Below are 25,852 nucleotides of genomic sequence, written 5' to 3'. Positions count from 1 at the left end.
AAAGTGGCGAGGTGACGGAGAATACGGTCCTGATTTATTCCACCAGACATTTTTCATTGAGCTCAGACAGACGCACACACGCACTTACACACTCCCGCACGTACACTTCTGGCTCACATACATCACGTGTGGTTGTGTTACACTCGAGTAAAAACATGCAACTGTGCCACATTAATCATCCGCCATTAGATCACGTTTCCTTTAGGTCCTCTGGCTTCCCATTAGGTTTAATATCAGAGGATAGAACAGCCTGTTTAATCACCACTGCCTGTGATACTGTAGATTATTTTTTTTTGGATTGGTCTTAGTTTTTATGGTTTTACAAAGCTCTTGGGTTGTTTTAAGGCACTGATAATGTTTTTTTTTTTTTATTTTTTTATGTGAAATCTTTTTTTAATGATTGTATTAGAAACGTTATTCATGACTGTATGTTCAAGCCTGACTCTGTGGCTTATTTTGTGTCGTTTGGTTTAATGTATTTTGTCTGCTATAAGTCATTGTTACTGCTGCATGACTCGGCTGGGACACTTTTTTCTTAATTACGTTGTACTGGTTCAAGACAGGTTATAAAAAAACACGATATATTTTGACCATGGATTGGAGGAGTGCCACTTAATTAGAAAGCATTGATAAAAGAAAAATAAATAAAACTTAAATTGGGTAGTTTTTTTTTTTTTAAACCTGGGTTGTTAAATTCTTTAAATTAAAATAATAGAAAGAAACAAAAAAAAAAAACAGTTCAGAGAAGTGGAGCTTTACGACTGCATTGCCGCTGAGCAAGACGACAAGAGCTTTCTTCAGCGTCTCCTGTTTGCAAAGCAACGTTGTGTCTTCTCATACATGTCTCTCCAAGAGAAGACATGCTCTCACTTTCACTTTCTTCTTTGTTTTTGTGTCCTTGTTTCTTTTCCTCTCCTCTCCTCTCCTCTCCTCTCCTCTCCACAGTCCTGTCCTCTCTCTTGCTCTCTCTCTCTCTCTCTCTCTCTCTCTCTCTCTCTCTCTCTCTCTCTCTCTCTCTCTCTCTCTCTCTCTCTCTCTCTCTCTCGGTCTTTCCTCCTGCGATTCTCTTGCTGTGATTTTAAACAGATTCTCTCGTGTCGACATGTTGACTCATACTCTGCCTCTCTGGTTTCCCCCCCCCATGAGCAGATTAAGGCCACTCCACTGGTCTTCCCTCCATTTCTCTTCTGTCACGATGCTTCCAGCCACTGTTTCTCTCTGTGCTCCTCCCACACTCTCTTTCACTCACATTACACTCTTGTTTTCTCTTTTTCTTCTCTGCCTGCCAAGCCATGGGACTCTACTGTAAGTATAAATACCTCCAATGTTACAGTTTGGTTGTGCTTCAGGAAATGTTCCTCCCAAATGTCCCCCGCATCCTGATACCGTTCCTCTTTAATTCATGAGCTTCCCTGCCGCCCCCCCCCCCCCCCGCCGCCCCCCACTAATCTTTGCATCTCTGCATCCATGAACTGCATCCTTCAGATTGTGGGTTTGTCGTGTGTTCATACTTCTTCCACTTGTCATCTGGTCTTGTGAGAACCTATTGATGTCAGAATAAAAAAACATTGCCGTCGGTTTTCACCACTCGAAACGTAGACGCCGACACGCCCGTGTAGCCGTAAGGATGAAAATGAACACGAACGAATGTGCCACCTCGTGCAAATTTACTGTGTGTTCTTCACAGTTATTGGGTAAAACCTGACTTTTACCCCAAAGAGGCATGCAAACTGTCAGAGACGATACTTGGCAGGATAGATTCATTGTTGGTTTAAGTCCCGTTCAGGAATTAAACATCCCTTCTAATCATTTTTTCATTGGATTTTCTTTATTCGAGCTCTGGTATTTCACCCCATGCTCCTCCACTGCGCTCTCCTCTCTGGACCTCGAGCCATCACTCCCAGCCCTCCTCTGCTCTGGCTGCTTTCACATGTGATTTATGCCTTCCGACTGTATGATGGAGTGACTGGGAAAATCTTTGGCACGCCGTAGAAAGGAGGGAGACGAGGAGGGGGAGGGGGAGGCTTGTGGGAAGTGTGTAGCCTCTCTTACTGCTGTGTTTGCAAAAAACCATGAAGCCTCCTTTTTTTTTTTTTCTTTTTTTTTTTTTTTTTTTTCTTTTCTCTCAGTGTAGTCATCTACTTTGGCTTCAGTCCATGAATAAATTCTCTGGTGTTGATGAAAATGAATGAAGCTTTATTAAAGACGATAATTGATTGGCTGTGTGGTCGGGTGGGCAGCGATTGTCATCCTGTGTGTGTGTGTAGGTCAGGTCGCAGCTCATCCAGAGGATTAAACATGATTAGCCCCCCCCCCCCCCCCCATCCTGGATATGATAGCCAGCTATTTATCTGAGGGCTTCCCACACTCCAATCACAAATCACAGCTAATGAGACACAAAGCATTTAGCTTCCAGTCAACCCGCTGCACGCAAACAGAGAGGCTCCATTCGAATTCGACTGCCGCAGCTCACAGGGAGGAGGGAACGCTGCACTTAAAACTCCGATGCAGTCTTTGATTCTTTTTTGTGCGTGTCTCCATCTTCAGCATAAAAGTCAGTAATCATTTCACTTGACTTGCAAAGTGTATATTTCATGGGAGTGAAATCAATAAGCTCACAGTCCATAAAGAGGTTATTCATCTCCAAGAAAGGCCGCCAACATCAAAACATCAATAAGGCCTCATTCTAGGAACCAGCAAATACAAACGAAAAAAAACACATCAAACAAAGCCAAAAAAAAAAAAAAATCGGATTGTTTTCTTTGAAATCAATCAAAGAGGTGATTGTTTTCTTTGAAATCAATCAAGGAGTAAATAAAACAAACTGTAAATATGCATTTAAGCTATACAAATCATGTTAAATGTCATGTAAAGTTACAGAAAACATCAGTCTGAGTATCCTTTTAAGGAAATATGTAATAATGTACGATACACAAAGTCAGCAGGGAGAAATTAAAAAGCATTTGGGTGCATATATACATAGAAAAATAGTGAAAAAAAAAAAGTATTTATGCATCCATCTGAAAATGGCACATCCATTTTACTTGCAAAGAGAAAACAAAATGTAACCAACCCCACCACCACAAAATCACATTAGGTAATACAAGTGACTCGCTCTGAATCCCCTGCACACACACACACACACACACAAATGCAGCACCTTATACAAGCAGAGGTGATTGATTATCAACATTCACTTTAACAATATTGTTATTGGCTTTGCCTTCAGCAGTTTGTTTGTGCTCATTGTGTTGCTGCTGCTGTAATGATGATAATAAAGGTGCCCAAGCTATTGTCAACTAAACACACACACACACACACACACACACACACACACACACACGCACACACACACACACGCAGTCCCAGATAGATCAGAGATCCATGTTAATAAGACTGAAGGTAATGACTTTGTGTCTTAACATGTTTCTGCTTATTAAAAAAGAAGTGGTGCGCGTGCGTGTGTGTATCTGTGTGCGTGCACTTGCATGAACATACACTGGAACAAAGTCCTGAATACCTAACCTTTTATTATTATTATTTTGTTCTGGATGTCACCTTCTCTTCATGTTCTCAAAACATTTCCAGCCTTTTGCAGCCACACGTGACCGAACTAAACCACATACAAAATGTGAACACACACGCACACACACACACACACACACACACACACACACACACACACACACACACACACACACACGCGCACACACACGCACACATCGCAGCTGTATGACAGCTTCATCTGGTTGCCTGGACTCCCCCCTCTCTCCGCTTGTCGCTGCGCAGCGTTTATAACTCACTCTTTCTTTTAAAGCTCTTCGGCTGCCTGTGGCTAATGGGCCGTACCCTCTTCCTTACTCAAACACGGGGATCTTTAATGCAGTATTTCACTCAGGGGGAACGTCTCCATTATTTAACACGCATCGCACCGTGTATGTCATGTGCAGCTGCTCCAGCATCAGCAGCCCCGGGAATCGTCTGCACTCGCCACCACCATTTGTTTTGGCCTAAATTAAACAAAGCCTTATGTCACCCAACGTGAAATAACAGACTCATTGTGAGAGATGATGTGGCTTGATTTTGCATTGAGAGCTTTTAAATGGAACGTTAATGAGATGGTTTGCTAAATAATTTAGATTTAAGTGACTCATTATTGCATGAAGAACAAAAATTATGACGCACACCTTCATCTTTATAAAACGGTGCTGGGTTTGTGGCTGTGTTGTACCTTACGTGTGTTCCTCTCATTCCATGTGCAAACAGTAAAAAGGTGCAAGAAATACACACAAATTTGAGCTTGAATATAATTATTATATGGTGTTCAAAACAAACCTGCAATTGCGGCACATGAGAAGAAGAAGTGAATTCAGGGACCGTTCGGGATGAATGTGTGGAAGAATCCCACGTTTAACGACGGGCTGGTTGCTCATGAAGCCCACATGCGTGCTGAGGAGTGAGAGTGTTGCATCTTCTTGCATGCATGCATGTTTTCCCTCATCCTGTCTGGGTGCATTTGTCCTTGTTTATCTACCTTGCTCAGATTTGAACTCTAAATGTTTACGTTTACTGTGAAAGATGAGTAATCTGTGACATCAGTGATCCAGTTGTTTGGGAAAAAAATATCCCCAGTGTCACTGACTATCCACTCAGTGTGTTTGTACGCGTGTGTAACTTGTATATGTGTTCTCCTGTCTGTGTTGCTATTGTTAAATGCTCTTATAGAATTATATATATATATATAAGCATGTATATAGCTGTTGTTTGGCATCAGCATGCAAGTACTTATCAAATTGGCTTCACGTGAAGACTGAATTCATTTACTGAATTAAATGGACTGTTTGTCCATTTTTTTTTTTACACCAAAGAAGCTTCAGTAGTACAGGACAGAAGTCTTTTCAATTCAAAGCTATTGATGATAAAATAATGAAAATTAAATATGGAAATCATTAATAAAGTCTTCCCGCAATCAGCGCACAGCCCACTTTTTATAACGACCACATTATTGGTACAAAAATAGCTACGAGTTACTGCCTCTGTGCCAGAGGCTTCATTACATTTAGTTTGTTTATTGCATTATTGGCATTTGTCTCATACTTTTACCTTCAGCTCATCCGACCCTGACGAGTCCCTGACCGCTCTCCTCTTTCCTCTCAGACATCCCTGACCAGGTCATTCGGGTGTTCAAGGCCGACCAGCAGAGCTGCTACATCATCATCAGTAAGGACACTACTGCCAAGGATGTCGTCGCCCACACTGTCCATGAGTTCGGCCTCCTGGCAGCGCCTGAAACCTATTCCCTGTGCGAGGTGTCAGTCAGCCCGGAGGGAGTGATAAAACAGCGCCGCCTGCCGGACCAGCTCTCTAAACTGGCTGATCGGATTCAGCTCAACGGCAGGTAGGAAACGCAAACATTACACAAATCGAATACCTGGTTGACTTAAAAAGTTCATCAGAATGCATTTTAAGAGGCGTTAAGATGATGGATGGTCAGCAGCTTCTCCAAAGTGAGGCCAGTTGTGGCAGACCGAGTGTTTCTGTCAACTTAAAAGTACACAAGACACCAAACAAGAATACTTGAATAAAGCAGGAAGCCACAACATTTCAAGGTCAGGGAAAATGGCATGGATGCGTACTTACATCTGAGCCGCTGTGGGGAAGCTTGGACAGAGAGCAGCTAGAAGTGGAACAAAGGATTTGAGAATTTATATAGACCTGAATGACTTAACCAAAGCCATGACCCGAAGCGGCCGGACAAGAAGCCCAGAACCCCGAGACATGAGGGACTTTACCTCCTTTTCTCTGTTCAGATTATTTCTCGGCCGGTTGAAATTACAAACACGAACACAGCTTTCAGTATCTCGTTCAAATTCTCGAGAGTTTTATCCCCTAAATAGATTTGCAGCTCTGTACTACATCTTTCCCAAATCAGGAAAAATCACAGCGGCTCCAGACTCACTGCCATCTGCTTGAAAGTTGATCATGTACAGTGCGTATATATATCGATTAAATTCTTCTTAAGCAGTGGTTCTCAGTCCTGCTCCTGGGTGTGCAGGGCACTATTCGGTGATGTAGTTAATTCGCCTTGCATTGTCTGGCTGCGTGGCTCGAATGGAAACCAGCAGGACTCCAGCTGCTGAGGAACAGAAGTCAGAAACGATGTCCTAGTTCAATGGAATGATAAATGAAGTTGCGTTACCCATTAAAAGTGCTGGGAAATATTTGTAGTTGCTCCTCTGAGCAGAAAAACAAGCTGCAGTTTGTCTCATTAAAAGCAGGTTACAGTGAACTGCGGTGATTTTCTAAAGGAGTCCAGTCAGAGTCAGTTTCATTCTGAAACAGCAGCTTCTGTTTGAACGAAGACATTTGAACTTTGTTGTGGACACAAAAGGAAGTTTCAGCATTACTTAAGTCGACACTTAGCCTTTATTTGATTGTACGATTTCATTCTTTTGCTTCGGTGTATTTTCTTCTTTTAGATGTCTCCCGGTTTGAAAGTCGCTGTTCCTCTTCTCGATGCCAGACGCATTTCACTTTTAAGATGAAAGTTAGGAGAACATGAAGGATAATTGGACTGCAGCCGTAAAAGTCAGCCTTAAAATGAGTCCTCCGTCGTTCTCTTCCCTCCCCACCCCTTCGGTTTTCTCCCTCTCTCCTCGTCTCCCGAGGTCCCTCATCGGTCCCCTCCCAACTAGGTTAGCATGAATTTTTCATCCTCTGACAGGGGCGGAGGCCTCTGCAGACAGCATGGCACGCCTGGAATTATTCATACGCGCACTCACATGGCAGACACATACAAAGATTTAGATGCAGACAATCACCGTCCAACACACAGGCACGCATCTCAGACTTTCAAATAATGCATTTACAAAACCTAGACAAATGGAAACAGGATGCACACACGCTCATGTAGAGGTATGGACCAAACACATATTATTTCCTTACTTTTCTCTCCATTTTATATCCTATAGTAGTTTATATTTATGGTTTATAATCAGTGTCATGTTTGGCCGTATTTTCGACATGTATACACATACATTGTGCCCTGTCGGCAGGATGTACTTGCAGAGTGTATCCAGCACAGTTCGCAGTAGTCGTATGTATCGGGAGCAGCAGAAGGAAAATCTCTGCCCTGCTGTCTCTCCCGCTCCGCAGTTGGTGATTGACAGAAGGCCCTAGGAGGGGGCAGGCCGAGCCAATAGCCGGCCTTGTTCAAACTGCCAAAATACATAGAGATGCAGTGAGGGGATCCGAAGCCCGGCGCGCAGACGGATACACACTCCCACATACACACTCCCACATACACCACCAACGGCCATTTACAGTGGCTTGGTTCCAGTGACTTCGCTTCGCCCGGTTCTATTTGGCACCACTTTGTCCATCATTAATTTAGACTCCTCTCCTCGTCTCCTCCTCTTCTCTCTTCCTGTATCCTTTCTTCTTCTCGTCTCATTGTCTCTTCATAACTACTTTTCTCGTCACCTTTTATCTCCTTCCCTCGCCTCTTTCTTCCGTCGTCTTGTCTCCCTCTCTTTTCTCGTCTCCTCTTTCCTCTTCTCTCCTCCCTTCGCTTCCTGTTTTGAAGGAGTTACAGAAGTTCCGTCGTTGTTATCCCGTCGTCTACTTTTTCAGCATTTGCAGATTCTCAAAAAGTTCTAAAATGCCCTATATCTATATCTATATATGTAAATATAACTTTTTAAGTCTTCAATTCTGCTTTTTAAGCTATCAAAAATGTCGCCATCTGTTCCTGAATGTAAAATATGTCTTTATACTAAATGTAAAAATCGGCTTGATCCCTGTCGCTGCTCTTCTGGCACAGTAATGGAGGGCAATTTAGAGTTCCATCTATTCTATGCCAACACTTCACCCCTGAGGGTTGCCAACTCTGGAGGCCTATAAAGCTCATTCCTGGATGACCAAATTACAGCTCCATTAGAGTTTAAGGGTGGTGCGCGCGATTTATAAATATCGAATCGCAGAAAGAGATAAGAGAGATGGCCTGCTGCTGAAGGCTCTCCCAGAAACCTTTTGGATTTCAAGCTATGGAGAAAAGTCTCTTCTTTTCCTCACTCGGCACCTGTCACCTCTCTCTCGTTCTGTCTCTCTCAGTCTTTACCCGAAGGTAAAATATGGCTATAATCCACCAGTTCCATTCGTATCGGAGTAGTTTTGCCTTTTCCTGTAACTAATCTAAAGTTGGGGACAGAAAATGTGCGTGTTTAAAATGAAATGTGAGTGAGAGGAACATTCAAGAGATTTATCAGGGTTTGTTTATGTGTGCAGTAAGCTATAGTGGACTGGGAAAAAAAAAAACGGGATCTTGTCCACCCACCTGTCTGCCTCTGCAGCTTTTATTAAAGCATCTGAGGAGACTGCAGATCTAGTTCCTGCTGTGCTAAAAATACACGGAGATGATATCACCTTCAAAGTATTCTACATCCTGCATATCCTGATCTCTTTGTAATTATTGTCGGTTTTGTTGTTAATACTCATGGGGCTTCTGCGGCATCATGGCTAGAGAAGTCTGGGACGTAAGAGACTTCTGCGTTCATCCTGCCGTGCCGTGACATCATTTGTTCGACTCCACACCGAGACAATATTTATAGTAAATAATAAAACCCCACGTGCCCCGTCTTGTCCTCTCCACACCTGTTCTCTTCACCGGCAGGTACTACCTGAAGAACAACATGGAGACGGAGACGCTGTGTTCGGATGAGGACGCCCAGGACCTCCTCAGAGAGAGTCAGATCACGCTGCTGCAACTCAGCACCATGGAGGTCGCTGCCCAGCTCTCCATGAGAGACTTTGAACTCTTCAGGAACATCGAGTCCACAGAGTACGTGGTTTAGGATTTTATTTCAGCATCTTCCCATCATCCTAATGACTCATTTGGCAGTTTGGAAAATAAGAGAAAATGTAACTACCGGATGGTGTGTTGAGCATCACAGGATGTTGGTATTTCTTTGGTGGTATACTGTTTCTATTGTTGTACACTATTTCTTAACTTCGATTTCTTGGTTCTCAGGTACGTGGACGACTTGTTTAAACTCGACTCCTCTGTGGGAAGCGGCAACCTGAAACAGTTTGAAGAGGTGATAAACCAGGAGACCTTCTGGGTCGCCACGGAGATCCTGAAGGAGCCCAACGCCCTGAAGAGGATGAAGACCATCAAACACTTCATCAAGATCGCCCTGCACTGCAGAGAGTGCAAGAACTTCAACTCCATGTTCGCTATTATCAGGTGCGACGACTCATTGTTTCACTCATCTGTCGACAGGATTCTTATTGTGTGAAGACGGCCAGCACTCGCTTCGTCTCCTCTGACAGCATTTGTGCCAAATGAGCTTGGGCGGCTGCTTTTCATTCCCCCCCCATCCTCAGGACAACCAGCCTGCCTCTGCAGCCTTACAGCATTTAAAATAAGAGTCCCTCAGCAACAGTTACACTTATTGTTTGTTGCGATCGCTGAGTCCCTCTGGCCTGTGTGGTTTGGCTGAGGGTGTAAATGTGGTTCTGCTATAAGGGATGACACCCATTTCTGCAGCAACATTTTAAATATCAATGTACGAAGCTGTGGAGCTGCGAGATGTTTTACTGCATATGGAATATATTTGGATTAATTGAATTGATCACATACATTTGCTGTACAACCTTCTCTTCTCTTGAACTGGGGGGCACGGTGGTTAGCATTGTCGCCTCACAGCAAAAAGGTTCCGGCTTCGAATCCAGTCCTGGGCCTTTCTGTGCGGAGTTTGCATGTTCTCCCTGTGCTTGCGTGGGTTCTCTCCGGGTTCTCCGGCTTCCTCCCATCATCCAAAAACATGCACCTCAGGTCAGGTTACCTGGCGCCGCGCTAGTGGCAGCCTGTTGCAGCAGCTCCCCCCCCCCGAGAGCCCCCCTGCTGTAGCAACAAAATTTCCCCTCGGGGATTAATAAAGTGAAATAAAAAAATAAAAAAAACTCACCAGGGGATACATGAGAGTGTCTCTCTCTCTCACACAGCAGGAAAAAAACTGTCCACTTGTTATGTCAGACAGCACCCGTGTCCACTTCCAGTCTGGACTTGCACTATACGGAGCTCAGCAGTATGTCGAACATCTGTTTGCTGCTGTAAAAGGCACTTCAGAGCAGAAGTGTCTGACCTCCGTGTCCCGTTACACTCCTGCTCACAGCGGGACGTCTTCGCGCATATGGCTCTGTGATGCATAACCTGCCTGGTGACGGGGGTGCGGCTGCTGCTGAGTTAGTGTGTGTGTGTGTGTGTGTGTGTGTGTGTGTGTGTGTGTGTGTGTGTGTGTGTCGAAACTAGTGAAAAGGGAACGTGATAGAGAGGCCGGGCAGAGAAATAAAGAGCAAGCCAAGCCAACCAAAGCGGGTTGGAAAGCAAACCTTTACGATAAGCTACTGCAAAGAAACAGAAAGGTTTTGGAAAGGACAGGACAGTAACCAGCAAGATAATGAAAGGAAGGGAGCAGAAATAAATGCAGCGCCAGTCATAATTATCAGCTGTCTGAATGAGTCTGCTCAGAACTGACTTTGCGTCAAGGGCTTTTCTGCTCTGGAAAAGGAGGACCTCATTCACTGGACTTGGTTAGCTCAAAAAGTAGGAATGGTGCAAATGACACTAAAACTAGGCTCCTTTCTTCTTTACCCTTGTTTCCATTCACCTGTTCCCTCATTTCCCCCCGCTACCCCTCCCCTTCCTTCTTCTTCCCACCACAACCTATTTATCTCTGCCTCCCTGCCTCCCTTCCCGCCGTCCTCCTTTGCACCCTCGTTCCTCTCCGACGCAGCGGGCTGAACTTGGCACCGGTGGCTCGACTGCGGAGCTCGTGGGAGAAATTGCCCAGCAAGTACGAGAAGCTGTTCGGGGACCTGCAGGACGTCTTCGACCCTTCCAGGAACATGGCCAAGTACCGCAACGTGCTGAGCAGCCAGAGCATGCAGCCGCCCATCATCCCGCTGTTCCCGGTGATCAAGAAGGACCTCACCTTCTTACACGAAGGTAGAAGACCTTTTTTCTTCTCCCTCAAATTATCCACTCAGACGTCGTCCTGTCTCAAGGGGGCTTAAAAACCCTAAAGACCTTTTTTTTTTTTTTTTTTAGGTTGACATTTCATTCTGTTCATGTTGAATGTCCTCTAGTTCCTCTGGGCATAATTTGAGGCCCACTCAGGAGGTTTACTTCTGCTAAAGGCTTCCCCATTTCGCCTTGTTAACATACCACAGAGTCAGGTCAAAACTACCCAAACAGACTTCTGCTTAAGGGCTTTATTCTTAAAAAAAAAAAAAAAAGAAAAGAAAAAAAAGAAGACGACTTGAGGCCGTATGAGGAATGAAACAGAAAGCATGTTTAATTGTGCAGGTTGCAAAAAAAAAAATTTCTCAAATTGCCCAGCGCGACTGAGAATGAAAGAAAGACGTGACTTTGATCTGCCGGAGGAATGACACGAAAGAGACCAGAATAAAGACATTTTCACTTTGAAGATTTGACTTAGAAATATTGCCAGAAATAGCATGTTGCAAATGTCCCCCCCCCCCAAAAAAATGTGAATAATTTACATCCATTACAATGTTGACAGCTGACTTCACACTTCATATTTGTGCTTGCATCTGTGTGTGTGGTTCTGCTTGTGTTTGCGCGCCCAGGCAACGACTCCAGTGTTGACGGCCTCGTGAACTTCGAGAAGCTGAGGATGATCGCCAAGGAGATCCGACATGTGGTGCGGATGACCTCCGCCAACATGGATCCTGCCCTCATGTTCAGACAGAGGTTGGTTGTTCTGACACAACTACTCCTAATAACCTTTTTCTTCCCAAGATGTACCGCTGCTGTTGGAGCCAGTTTCCCAAATACAGGCTCACTGAAGCTCTTTTAAGTCACCAGTGAAATGAAAAGCCCGTATGTGTAGATTTGTGTGATTGTATCAATCAAATTGTTTTTGAAGCTTTAAGTTTGTAGCAAAATGGAAAATCGGTCTTTTTTTTTTTATCAGCCCAATTACTCCATACATGAGTGTAATGAAAATGTTGTTCAGGGGTACATGCAAGTGAATTTTTGAGGCTCAGAAATCATCAGAGGACACAATGATTAGTTTCTTTGCATAATCTTTTGGTAATTTACTGTTAATGGATCAGCTAAATCATTTTCACACAGTTTGTGGTTTTGCAAGTGATAAAACAAAAAAATCCATTGGGCATCTTTGAAACCGGCTCTTCTTGTTCCCCTTCAGTCAGACTGCAGCAAAAACGGACTCTTCTCAGAAAGAGAATGCAGAAACTCCAGTTTCGCAAAGCAGATTCTAGGTTTTAAAAAACTTCGAAAAACAAATGTTGGCAAAAAGGGAACAACTACACCCATACCTCCACCGGCCAACCTCGATCCTCCACCTACGGGATCGGGCGCACACTCAAGGTCTGGTTCGATCAATTCCCGTTCACTTCCTGTCCGATTCGTGGCCCCCGTGGTCTTTCGATTGCGTTCCTGTGCTGGAATGTAACCGCCCGAGGACACGGGGCATGGATCGACTGGAACTGGAGGTGGAATTGATGCCAGCCGCAGTGTGTAGTTGGCATCACTCAGTCTGTGTGTGTTTATCACAGTCTGTCACTGCTTCAGTGCATGACTGCCCCCTGCAGGCACTCCCTTCAAACTACAAACCCAAGACCTCGGAGAAGATGCTCACAAGATGACTTAAGTTACACACATAGAAATCCTCAGCGTAGCGACACGAGGCCACGACACACACTCTTTAGGTTGATATGGGGAGATGTCCTATGTCTGGTGTCCTCCCATCTCCAATCATTTCCTGTTTGTTTGTGGTGGCATGACCTCTACATAGTCTTGTCTCCTGTCCCCCCCCCTGTCCCCACCCCCTTCCCCCCCGACCCTTGAACTTGTCTCTAAGTCACGCTTCAATCTTCACGCCTCTTGCTTGCAGGAAGAAGAGGTGGAAGAGTTTAGGGTAAGTTTGTCCTGGTGACCGGTTTCATCCTGTTTTCGGTCTGGACCAGCAGAAATTTAATCCACCCCTGCATCCCCACCGCCATTAAGATCTGCATGTGTTCCCCCCGCCCTTCCCCTCCCTCCCCCCTCCTGACTTTACCTGAGTGTACATGTGTGTCTGCCTGTGCTGCTGTGTGTTTAACCCCTTCCATTTGCAGTGCTCCATTCACATGAAACATACCAAAGTCCATCATTGACCCATTAATTGTCCGCCCTGTTCATGAGACTGTATGTTTGAGTCATATAGTAGCTTCCAACAATACTAAGTGTTTGTTTTTACCAAGTGGCTCTGAAGACCTTCACAGGGACAGATAGTGATAAAGACTGTGCGGCATTTACTGTTAGTACAGCTTCTAACACGATCACAAACATGAACACCATTCGATAAAATATCGTTCTTTTCTGGGCCAAAGGAGAAAAAGAATTGGAACGTAAGATAGCACAACTTTACAGACGAAACGGTCCCAAAGAGGCTGCATAGAATGTAAAAATGTAATCTAATAGAATATATTTCAGGTAAATGAGTAAAAAAAAAGAAAAAAAGAAGCCATTTAGCCTCTTCTGGATCTTCTGGTCATATCAGGTTCTTCATAAGCAGGTGGCGTTGCCTTATTTGCCGTCAAATTTGCAGATTTTTTTTTTCAGACTTCTTGCCCAAGTTGGCTTGAAAAGATGGGGTTAAAAGTTCACTTGTAAACCTGACAGCAGTTCAGAAAGCAGCCTGCCTGCCTGCCTGCCTGCGAAGTCTGCCGTGTGTGATGGAAATGGAAGTGAACAGCTTTGAAATGCACTTTTCAACTTTTCAAGCCAACAGAGAAGAAGAAGTCCTCAAAATTTGAACAGCCGCAATTCCGTGACGGACGGGCAAACTCCTGAAGCTCATGTAATGTGATTGAACCCTGTCAAATATAGGCAGGTTAAAACAAACTGTGGCAAGTATTTGCAGATACTATCTGACTCAGGTTCTGGTGTTTGTTCATATGTGCATCCCGCCATAATATTCCCCATATCGAATACTGTGCATCTTTTGCCCGCCCCTCCCCCCCGCCCCCCGCCCCCATACTCCCCCTCTAACCCTTTTTGCCTCCATCAGACAGAATGTTCTGCTGTTCTGTACTGTGATAGCATGGCACACCAGGGAGTGCTGCCTCCCTCCCAGTTGCATGGTCCTGTTTTAAAATGCTCTGCTCCGGCTCGCAGACAAGTGAACAGATTTTTGTAGCAGAGGCGCTTTTTGATACGAAAGTTGCTGTTTTACTGTGTACGGTACTGATTGTTGTTTACCGTTCTTCCCTTTTCTCTCTCAATCTGCCTTTTTTTTTTGTTTTCCCGTCTTTGTATTTCTACGTGCATTTCGTCTTCCCTCCTTCATCTTCTTTTATTTATTCTCTTCTCCGCTGCTTCATCTTCTTCAACGCAATTCACCGTTTCTGTAACCTCTTTTAATTCCACACGCATCCCATCGTCCGTCTGGCTCTTCTTACTTCATCGCATTTCCTTTCGCCTCCTCTTCCTCTCTGTCCTGACTATTCTTCTGCCTCCACTCTTCCTCCTCCACTCTTCTTCTCATCAGGTCTCTGAGTCAGGGCAGCACCAACTCCAACATGCTGGACGTGCAGGGCGGCGCTCATAAGAAGCGAGTGCGTCGCAGCTCCCTTCTGAACGCCAAGAAGCTGTACGAGGACGCTCAGATGGCCCGAAAGGTGAAGCAGTACCTCTCCAACCTGACGGTGGAGACGGACGAGGAGAAGCACCAGATCATGTCGCTGCAGTGCGAGCCGTCTTACAACACATGTAAGTAACACACAAGCCGCTTCACCGACTGAATCTGTTCTTTTAAATAAGTAGCTTAATTGGTTATATATTTGTACGACTTAAGTCAACACCTTTGCTCCTTACCTGTTATACACTATTATAGCACTGTACAAGTTCCGCATGCACATGAGCCTGTTAAGAAACTGAAAACTGAAGAACAAGTAACATATTCTCTAACATTCAATTTATAAGACACGTTTGTAATTATTGAAGTAATTACGTCTTTAATTTAAATGTTTGACATGTAATGCTTGATATAGAGGATTAATGAAATTGAATACATTGTTTTTTTTAATATAAAAAGTGTTTTTCACTGGGTGAGAGCTGATCTGATTTGTATTTCTGGCTTGCGCTGCCACCTAGTGTGTTTGCAAATGTCCTGCAGGAAATTACAGTTGGGAATTGATTGATCAGTTGACAGACACCACCGCTGTGATGTGCCCTTCAAATTCTCTGTAGAACAAAGCAAGCACGCAATATTCATTTTTTTTCTTTGAGGTTAAAGGAAACGTAGAAGTGGAAAATCTTTAAATTTACCACACACTTTGTGTGACAACAGAATGTCATAATGCTAAAGGGAAACTTTTGTTGCTTTTGTTCTCTTTAAGACAAATCTACTGTAGTATCTGTTCAGATCCAAGTCTCAAGATGAATGAAAAACATAATCCAATTAAAAAAAAAAAAAATCATATTTAGTGGAGTAGATTTTGAAAAGTTCAAACAAAGAGCCCGTAAAGATGTGTCTAGGAAGTGTTTGTCATTTCCAGCATCCCTCTTTAATCCATTTTCCGTCTCCTTCCTGCGGTTGCAGTGTCTAAGAACTTGAGTGAGAGGCGATCCACCAAGTCGGACATGTCTCCAGTGTCTCTGCGATCGACTCTGCCTTCGGGAAAAACACAGAACAGGGTGTCACAAGTCCTCCAGGTCCAAGTCCCGCTGAACCCGCTACGTAAGAAGAGCACTGCCAAGGACATCGGTATACTGAGTGAGTTAATCACCATCATACTCATTTATGTCGAGCTGTGCTTTACTTCTTAATGCTCTTTTCTAGTCAGAAATTCATTGTATGTCGTTGTAATCTTCCCATTTTCTACATCTGTTTGTATTGTACATCCCTCCGCGTGTTGTGTGGAGTTGATCATTGATTATCATTGATTGAGTGTTAAACAACAGCAAAATGGTGATTAACTACATTAGGTAGCCTCACCACTAGATGCCACTAAATCCTACAAACTGCTTCTTAAAACAAAATCTGTTAGGAAGGCTATACCTAAAATCAGCATAAAAGTTGAGCCACAGTATTCACAATCATTTGTGTGACAAAAGATTTTTGTTTTCCTGTTCTGTGTATTACAGGTTAGTTACCTTTTCTGAACTCACGTTTTTCTCCTCTCTCTCTCTCTCTCTCTCTCTCTCTCTCTTTTTTCTCTTCAGACTCCAGCTCTCCCCAGGTGGTGAAGAAGCCTCCAGTGAACTCATCAGAGGAGTGGAGCACAAAGAGACCTTCTGACGACACCGTCTCCACCATCTCCTCGCTTCACTCCAGCCCCACGGTGTCGCCTCAGGGCTCCCCACGCAAAGGTCTGCAACAGGAACTGTGCTTTTCACCCTGCGTTTTTTTTAAATTTTTTTATCCGATAGATAAAGAGTTGACTTGAGTAGTGAAGCTCTAATAATCTTCCCGAGTTATTCAGAGTCGACACCTCATTTTACGGTTAATAATGTTTTCATATATATACTTTTTTTGAGACACCTTGTAACTCTCCAACCACCCTGTTGTTTCATCCCTCCCTTCGACTTTCGTTTTCTCTGCCAGTGGGAGGCGTGGCCAAATCCCACAACTCCAACCACATGAACTTGTCGGGATCCTCGTCATCGCTGACCAGCGACGCCAGCACGAAGGCCGGCACTGTCAGCCTGCGCAGCTACGGCATAGGTGGGGCTCTCCTCCACAAGAGGATCGCACTGATGACCAGGCAGCACAGCCGAGACAGAAGCAGGGAGAGAGAGAAGGAGCAGGAGGAGAGGACGCAGGATGAGGCGGTTCAGAGAGGCCCGTTTCCTTCAGAGCAAAGACGAGGACGAGCCGGGCAGCAGAACGACCAGGGTGCAAAGACAGATGCAGGGAAAACGGTACTGAGGGAAAGAGCAGGAAGCCCAGCACAGAGATGGACAGGGACGCATCCAGAGGTCCACACTGGGTCTCCTCCCAGATTGGAGCTCATGAGTCTATCACCTCTTTCCAAGCCCCAGTTTGTGAGACCCAAACCTCCAGAGTCGCCCATCAGGACCAGGCTGATGTCACCATTCAGGATACTGAGGGAGAGGAGTCAGTCCAGAGAGAGGCCAGTGGTAGTCAGGCCACGTGTGAACAGCGGGGAGGGAACGGGAGAGAGTGAACCCTCCTCACCTCAGAGTGAGACACAAGAACAGGCAGAGCAGAGAGGCAAGAGGTCGGTCAGCCCCAACCCCTTCATCTGGCTGTGCAGAGACAAACGCAGCAGGAGGAAGACTGTCTGACAGAGTGAAGTTAGGGAGGACGGTGGTATTGATAAGAATTCCTCGCCAGACTTAGCTTCTCAAACTGATGAAAACTCATTTCATTTTTTTTTTGAAGCACTAAAGTAAGTGTTGCTCGAGATACAGTCGCCTCAAATCCTCCGCGAGTCACAGAAATGTGAGTTCTCACTGAATATTTGAAGGGAGATGATGTGGCGCAGATAAAGAAGAAGCACACGAGGCAGTAACATCAGACAGAAAAAAACATATCAGTGTGTTCTCTGAGGTCTCCCAACTTTTTTTTTTTTGTTTGTTCATCAGCATAACAGTAAAAAAAATATATATATATATATATGTAAGTGTTGCAACTTCACTGAGGAGCCAAATGTAGCGAAATATGTCACCGTCAAAGCCGGAGTCATATTCAACTTAACATTTTCATCACAAAATGAAGGATCTTTTGTCACCACGACACATTCTTTTCTGAATTCGTTTTCAAATGCACTTTCACATTTCATGTCATTGTTGATGAGTGTAGGTTGTGGTGTGTGACGTTCTTCCGTGTAATGCAGGATTTCATGTTCATGTTCGCCTGCGGTCACAGTTGATTTTGTTCTGCAAGTTTTTGTCACATAAAGTTGAAACTGTGACCCCGACAGTGTGTTTCACAGTCATTTCAACACAGTTCAGTGTCTCTGTAGGGACGTTGGCCTCGGTTCTCAAAACCACCTGCTGTCCCGTGTAAATGCTAACGGACAGTCGTGTACGTTTCAGACTGATTCGAAGTTGCGTCAAACTTTGGGTCGTCTCCTCGTGATTGCAAATTAGTCTGGATTTGTTTTAGGTTTTGTCATCTTCATGGAGCACGGTGATTTGAAGTGCAGTTATTGTACAACAGAGATGACCTGTGGGCTGTTGGTACACCAGCACTGCTGCGGTTTAGCCACTATAACCATCATTGCCACGCAGACAGAGTAAAATGACCTACATTCATGCTGCTGCTTCAGTCGAACGCTGCCAGTCTTCTCTTTCGCTTTCCGTCCTTCACATTTTTTATTCTGTACAATTATCTGCCTTTTACGTCACCTTCGCATATTCAACATCTGAAATGCTCCTCTGTCCAGGTTACACCCTCCTGCCGGCCGGTAAAGCGGACAACCTGTCGGACTCGAGCCACAGTGAGATCTCGTCCCGCTCCAGTATCTGTTCGGTGGACTCGGTGCCGGCTCCGGGGCCCGAAGACCGATGCAACAGCGGCACCAGGACGTGTACGACTACTGCCACTATTCCTGCGACATCTACTGCTCCAACATCTGCTGCGGTCGCCGAGAGCACGGCAGCGACGCACGCGCACTTAAACGCGGATTACAACCAGCCCAGCACAAGGCAAGTTCAGTTCATCTGATCGGTCTGGTTAATTCATTAAAGTCCAGAAGAGAGCATCGAACATCAGGATTCTTAAGTGCTTGTATTTTGAAAGTCATATTGACAGAACTCCTGCGTGTCGCTGAATGTGGGCATTTCTGACTGAAAGATAACATCTCCTGCCTCCCATTTATCCATTCGCTACAATATGTTGGATTCATGTTAATGTGTATTTAAAGGAAAGTATTTAAATTTGTGTGTGTGGGGGGGGGATATAAAAATCATGTGAAAAATTGTCTAATCAACCAAAAATGTCACGACCCCCTGCAGTACCTACCACGGACCCCCTAGGGGTCACGGACCCCCTGTTGAAGACCTCTGCTTTAGAGAAATAAAGCTTTTTCAAATGGGGCTTAACCAGCTTGATAACATTAGATTATACGACAACAAATATTTTGTGGTGTATAAAAGCTCTCTTCGACAAACACTGATTGTTTATTCCATCTGGATCCCTGTTACATCACCCCCGGGCCTTGGCAAATGAAGTCATTTGCCGTAAGTCAACAGACGGCGTGACAACAGAAGACAAACCTTGACAGCGGCTCAACTCGTCTGAAGGACGTTTGAAAATATATCAAACATTCTCCGTTTGTGGTCCAGGTTCCTGACGGCAGATATTTTCGGTTCTCAGCTGCGACTCAGCAAACCTCGAAACCACCAAGACGCGAACGTATAGTGTCATCACAAACCTTGTGTCCGCCACCCCGCACACACCGTCTGCTACCTTTCCATTTCCTCTCCCGGCTGGATTCCAATTACGTCCTCCCCTCATTAAAACTCAGAGAACAGGAAGTCGTAAAACGCAGCGGGTTTTTATTAGTATCCCACATTTACTGCCCTCCTCTCTCTCTCCTCCTCCTCCTCCCCCTCCTCCTCCTCCGTTAACGACATATCGGTTTTCACGCAGGCGGCTTTTTAATCTGACTGAGTAAACAACGCAGTTTTTTTTTTTTTTTTTTTTTTTTTTTTTTACCGGCTGCTGTTTGTTTATTGCTCCTTCATGATCAGGCCGTTCTGTCTCATAAAGAGCAGACTTTAAATATCGCCCGACGCAATAACCCATCTCCTTCTCCTTCATTATATTACCTCGGCAGCCTCGCCGTATAACACCGGCCTGTTTTATGAAATATGGCTCGGTTTCATTGAGTGACTTGTTTGTCCAGTAAAACCGTGTCAGTGAATCAAACCGCTGGTTTATTAAAAAAAAAAAAAAAAAAAAAAGCGGCCGAGGAGGACAAACTTTTCTTCAAGTATAATTTTTTTTTTTTTTAATCCAGACGTTGTGATCCATCACGCTGTCAAGGTTTTGTTTTGTGATTTTGTGAGGAGCGCGTGTACCGAGGAGGCGTAAACGCGATTGGCTGAAGGTTTGACAGTGACCATATTTCACAGGTGACACAGCAGGAACATGAAAAAGTTGTGTAACATTGAAATTCATCCTATTTTCTCTCGTCTTCTCTTGTTAGTGTTTTGTTGGCGACTCTCTGACCCGTATGTCCTCCAACCAACAGTGTTTTATAGTTATTGAACCTCTTCTTCTTCTTCTTCTTCTTCTTCTTCTTCTTCTTCTTCTTCTTCTTCTTCTTCTTCTTCTTCTTCCCTCTTCTCTCTTCATCGTCAGTTCAGTCGGACTCACCTCTCCCTACTTTAGCCTCTGCCCGTACGTCACCAGGAGTTTGTGTATCATCTTCTTTTTTTTTTTTTTTTTAACTGACAAACTCGATCATTACTTGAGTCGATGACGCACCTTCACGCCTGATGTGTTCAGGAAGTGATCAGATATCTGGATATCTGTTCCTATGCTACATTGTCGTGCACGTTCAGATTTCAAATAAGCAAATAAAGATATATCCAGATGTCTGACACCTGGATATAATACAGTAGTTATAATGTTCTCTAAAAACCTGATCATAAAACAGATAATATTATTCACGGCAGACAGCACGCATAATTCAACTTTAATATTTTGCATAATTTTTCTGTCACTGTGCTGCAGTTTAAAATCTCATTTCAAATTTTTTTTTTTATTTTTTTTACAGTAGCTCTGCATCGTTGGCCCGAGGATACGTAACGCGAGCCTCCACCTTCACCTCCTCCATCTCCACGGAGGAGCTGACCCCTGACCACACCTCCCTGGACTCTGTGGCCGACAGCGGCCGCGGCAGCTGGACGTCCTGCTCCTCCAACTCCCACGACTCCTTCCAGAGCCTCCCCGCCTCCTCCTGCCGGCCCTGGGACCACGGCATCCACGGCCACCCGCTCTCCCTCCCGCACACGCACCTGGGCGGCTTCAAGCACACGCAGCTGAGCAGGCCGATAGCCGAGGTCGAGGCCGCCGGTCCGGCGTGGGCGAACGAGGACGGCGCCAGGCACCACTCCAGAGACTCCAGCTCAGACTTGTCCAATCAGTCGCGGCAGAGCTGGGCGTCGTCCAGCTCGCTGTCGGACACCTACGAGGGCAATTACGGGACGATAAAGCGGCGAAACACCTCGGAGCACCCCTCCTCGCCGGCCAACGAGGAAGGAGGGCAAAGCACAGATCCCGCCTACAAAACGGTGACATCAAGCACAGAGAAGGGCCTGATAGGTGAGGGGTCAGGTTGCGAGTTCGATTCCCTGTAAGCACAAGTGTGGCAGTGACGGAGGTCAACTCTGTCGCTTCGTGCGTGTGCGCGAGCGTCTGTCGAGATAGTTAAAGTGGTAAATTGGCTTTCCCAGCAAACAGCAGGCTTATAATCTCTCTTGGAGCTGAATATCAAGACGGCCGCCCGTTCTTCGTATTCAAATTCCCGTTAGTGAAGTTAAGTCTGCTGTGGTTGTCTGTGAATTACTGCAGCTTTTTGCTGGTGTCATAGAAATACTGCACTTTGGCATTTCTCACATCTTTGCTCCCAGATCCCAAACAGATCTCCAGGTTGTCGCTGTTGGTTCTCCATCTGACAGGAGTTACGGAACAAACTCTTTAGCCAAGAGTGTAAATTTGTCTTTTGACTCTCCCGCTGTAGTTTCGTGATAAACTTTAAGACCGTGCAGTGTGACGACAAAACTTTTGAGTCGGTTTACCCAGAGTTTGTAGAGGAGGAGTCAGGACGGTGTCGCGTCCGCTGCAGAAGCATTTTAACCAGTGGATGAACAGAAAGTGAATTTGATGATCGATTAATCGTTGAAATGAGTCATTCTCTGCCCGCATCACATCAAATGGGACAATTCGCTGCTCCTCTGTTTCATATTGCTGTAAATTAGGTTTTTGGACTGTTGGATCAGAAAATGCCGGGCGTTATTTTTCTATTTTCCGATGATTTAAGAACCGAGCGATTAATCGATTCATCTTTTAAATACTTGTAAGATTAATGGATGATAAGAAGAATTATTAGTTGCAACTGTAGTTCTGTCTGTATCCGCTGCAGCCATCCATCTCATCGGTTGTATATTTTCCTTTTAATTTTGGACACGTTTTGTTGCATGCACAGTCGCCTGTTGTGTTAGTGGAACAACACATTGATTTGATTTTTTTTCCATTATTTTCTTTTTGTTTCTTCCCTTTTCACTCAACTCTCCCCCCCCCCCCCCCACACGCACCTCCCTCTCCTGGCACCTTCCCCATCACTTCCTCACTCCCTTCCCCCTCCTACATCTCCATCCCTCCTTTTTCTTTTTGATCGGCACCTACATCCATCCAGTGTACTGTGTCACCTCCCCCGCCAAGGATGAGCGTTACCGAGCTCCCCCTCCCACCCCTCCAGGCTACCAGGGTCTGGCTCTGGGGGATCTCGGCCTCACAGACGGAGTAGTAGGTGGGCCAGGAGGTCTCCTCCCCAGGCCTCCTCACCTCAGACCTCCGGACTACAGCGTGGCCCTGCAGAGAAGCAAACTCCTGCAGAGCCCCGGAGCCGCTGGCGGTCTGGCCGAGGCGCGGCGGCTTGCCGGTAACCTTCACCTCCAACACCAAGACGCCCGGACAGCCGGCTCCGCGCAGGGCCACTCCAGACCGCCCAGCATCTGCCTCCCACCGCAGGATCTGGCTGACAGTGAGGATGGTACGTCCCCGCCGGCGTTAGCGCGCGCTGTTGGTTCCCTTAAATAGCAGTTTGTTTATATGGCAGCGTGCAGAGTGAAGGCGTTTATTCTTCCAATCAAAGAATGATCGCAAACTTGCAAAAAATGTATGAAGACAGAAAATTGAAGAATTTTTGATGAAACAAAATCTCACCGTTTTTCTAATAGCCGGTGACTCCAGTGAAGATGAACAAGTCAAAGGCACATTCGTATGTGTGACTGTGATATGATTCATATTATCTGCTCAATTTGAAGACCCATGGAAAAGAAGACAAAGAAAATAGAAACATGTCTTTAATTACTGAAAACCGTCAACGTGTCCTTCATGTTTGACCTTGCAAATGCAACACAGCTTCAGCCGTTTTTATTCGGCAAAAAAAAAAAACTGTTTAAGAAACATACGATATTAGTGAAAATAAAAATTTGAGAGTGTGTGCAGGCCTAGAAAATTATTTAATTAGTTTCTTTCTTTAAAATATGGCTCTAGAAGGTATTAAAAGTCATACATATTTTCTTTTTTTTTTTTGCTGGGGGCAGATTTAAAATCCTTGTTATCTGAATGCAGGATTTATGCGGTATGTTTTATCAACTAAAGACAGGATCGTTGGAACCGCGGATTGGGCCTATTTAACCCCTTTATTGGAGTTTCAGTCTGCACCATCAGAACACTGTCAACCAAAGGCTTATCGTCTCCTAATGATCAATAGGTTGTTTGCGTATCCATCCGTTTTCTGCCTCTTCTGTGTCCCGGTCGCATGAATTATTGATAATATTATCAGGGTTTATTGTTTTACACTGTAAAAAAAAAAAAAAAAAAAAATGCAGAACAAAATATGATATAACTAACTCCAGGCTGTTTTGTTCCTTCTGGCTTTCCATCATAATTTCAGTATAATTTGGTGCGATGATGAAACGGATATGAAACTGCATTACAAATATATATACAAAAAAAAAAAAAGAAGAATTTTAGTCATTAAAAGATGCAGACTTGGTGCCAATTGTTGTCCTCTCTTTTCTCTGTTCCAGATGAACAGGTGTCAGCGGTGTAAAGACAGCGACCTCACCCTCGCACACACACACACACACACACACACGTGCACACACACACACACACACACACACACACACGGACCAAGTTGTGTTGATCAGGCAGGCTTCGGACTGAGCGAGCGGCCTGCGATCATCACGTGTCAGAGCACATTCTCCAAGCCCCGCCCACAACCCCCACCCCCCTCCTCCTCCCTCACCGTGTGACGTCGCCACAGGCCGTAACCCTGAACAGTGAGCAGCGGGGTCACGTGACCTCTGTCCTCCAACACACTCCTCTTTTTTAAAAAACCCATTTCACAAAACAAAGAAGAAACGATTTTAGATACTTTTTAATAACTCAAAGCAGGCGGTGTGATGGAATCGTATCGCAGTGAACGGACGTAGACGATTGCAAAAGAAGGAAAGAGTGACAATAACGATGCCGCATGAGAAGAAGTCAGCCTCCTTGGAAACAGACCGCCATGTACCTCCATTTTGCGCTCCAAGCTCTCTTTGATTTTACAATTTAAGCTGTTGTACAGTGATTTTGTTCTATTTTATTTTTGTGTACAGTGGTTATTTTTTTTCCTTCTTTTCAGTTGCATCTCTGAGCTTTGCGAAGTTTTAATATTAGAATAGAGAAGAAGAGCAGACAAAGGGACAGAAATCTGCAGACACAAGTCTAGTATTGACCTCGTGTGGGGATTTTTTTTTTTTTTAATTTTGTATTTGTTGTTTTGTTGTGATGTTTGCAGTTTTGTCGTCAGCTCGAAAGAAGATGAATGTAGGTGTATAAGAAACAAGAAAAAAAAAAAACAATTAAGATTTTCTTTTTTAAGGGCCTCTTTTAAACCCTGGCACTGATGACATAAATTTACATGCACCAGATCTCTCCCAAAAAAATAGAAGAAGAAAAAAATAATACAGCTAGAATACTTTGACCTTTGACCTCGTCAGAGGTCAGGAAAGCCCCACCCCGCCTCCAGGCGGAGGAGGAGGAGGAGAAAAATGAACCTCCCAAAGCAACAGGAAGCCAATCTGTTTCGTGCTCAGCACTTATTGTTCTTTTCCGAGCTTTATAGAAGAAAAACAACAAAAAAAAAAAAGGACAAACAGCGTCTCTCAGGCAGTTTTCGGTGTCTACGCGTCGCGCTCTCCACCGCCGACCCACCCACCTCTCTTATTGCTCGTTCAGTCTGACGTGAGGTACTTTAGCGGCATGCTGCCTCCTGGATGTTCTATAAAAACTGTATTGTAACTTGTTTTTTTTTTTTTTTTTTTTTTTAATGAGCTGAAGAACAAATGCTTCGCTGCTTCCCGTAGAGTAAAACGCGTGTTGTTGTTTTAACGCAGCAGCTGTAATAAAACGATAAATTAGCACTGTGTGGTCACACAATGCGCATGCATTATACACACGCACGCACGCACACACACACGCACGCACGCACGCACGCACGCACGCGCACCAAAACGTTAGTTGGTGTGCGTAAAGACAAAGTACAGTGTTTACACCGATGCTTTTGTTTACAGTGTTTATTAGACTAGTTGTCTATGGAATTACAAGCTGAAATGTTAAAAGTAGAACGCTCCAGGTTCTTGTAAATTTGTTTATAACGCAGCAGGAATATGCAGACGCAGCATCAACGTTGACCATGTGCTCACAGCGTACCTCTCTCGTCTCCCGATTTTCTGCCTCTTATTTAAAAAAAAAAAAAAAAAAAAAAAGAACAAGCAAAACAACAAATCAGCAGATATTTGAACGCCTGCCTCGCATCTTCCTTTCCATGTCCATAGTATATTTTGTAGACTATTTAAAGGACGTGCTTGAAAATTGTTTTATTTGTATTGAAAAACGGAAGCAAAATTTGTACATTATTCAAACGGAAAGCGTGTTTGATTTGTGTTTTGTTCCGCAGTCCGGCCGGGATGTAACTGGAATGAGACGTTCTCCTCCCTCTGCCGTTTGTCTCCGTGATGTTTCTCGTGTCTTGTTTTTGTTGATGTTGTTGTTGTTTTTTT

The 25,852-nt window shown here is 44.6% G+C and overlaps 1 protein-coding gene across 7 annotated transcripts in view; it reads left to right on the top strand.

Moving 5' to 3' along the window:
* The window catches only part of LOC138631948 (rap guanine nucleotide exchange factor 6-like), a 128,739-nt gene extending 103,162 nt beyond the window's left edge, over window positions 1-25,577 (top strand). For 3 of the 7 annotated variants that reach the window (XM_069717175.1, XM_069717158.1, XM_069717198.1), the window contains 15 exons: window positions 1,291-1,305; window positions 5,158-5,398; window positions 8,672-8,839; window positions 9,029-9,244; window positions 10,797-11,008; window positions 11,653-11,776; window positions 12,945-12,968; window positions 14,583-14,803; window positions 15,636-15,809; window positions 16,259-16,405; window positions 16,641-16,760; window positions 18,448-18,709; window positions 20,788-21,335; window positions 22,429-22,785; window positions 23,831-25,577. In XM_069717175.1, the coding sequence (XP_069573276.1) occupies window positions 1,291-1,305; window positions 5,158-5,398; window positions 8,672-8,839; window positions 9,029-9,244; window positions 10,797-11,008; window positions 11,653-11,776; window positions 12,945-12,968; window positions 14,583-14,803; window positions 15,636-15,809; window positions 16,259-16,405; window positions 16,641-16,760; window positions 18,448-18,709; window positions 20,788-21,335; window positions 22,429-22,785; window positions 23,831-23,853 (2,852 nt within the window). In that variant the 3' untranslated portion in view covers window positions 23,854-25,577. Of the gene's footprint in view, window positions 1-1,290; window positions 1,306-5,157; window positions 5,403-8,671; window positions 8,840-9,028; window positions 9,245-10,796; window positions 11,009-11,652; window positions 11,777-12,944; window positions 12,969-14,582; window positions 14,804-15,635; window positions 15,810-16,258; window positions 16,406-16,640; window positions 16,761-18,447; window positions 18,710-20,787; window positions 21,336-22,428; window positions 22,786-23,830 lie in introns of those variants that run through there. The other 4 variants (XM_069717184.1, XM_069717166.1, XM_069717191.1 and 1 more) reach the window with 3 other exon arrangements.
* Window positions 25,578-25,852: the final 275 nt, after the last annotated feature.

The sequence above is a fragment of the Brachyistius frenatus genome, unplaced genomic scaffold (genome assembly GCF_029030835.1).
Source record: "Brachyistius frenatus isolate BFR_SWC_R1_liver_20210118 unplaced genomic scaffold, ASM2903083v1 Contig_5, whole genome shotgun sequence".
Lineage (NCBI taxonomy): Eukaryota > Metazoa > Chordata > Actinopteri > Embiotocidae > Brachyistius > Brachyistius frenatus.
Note: the sequence above shows the minus strand (reverse complement) of the source record. Positions and strands in the feature narration are given on the sequence as shown.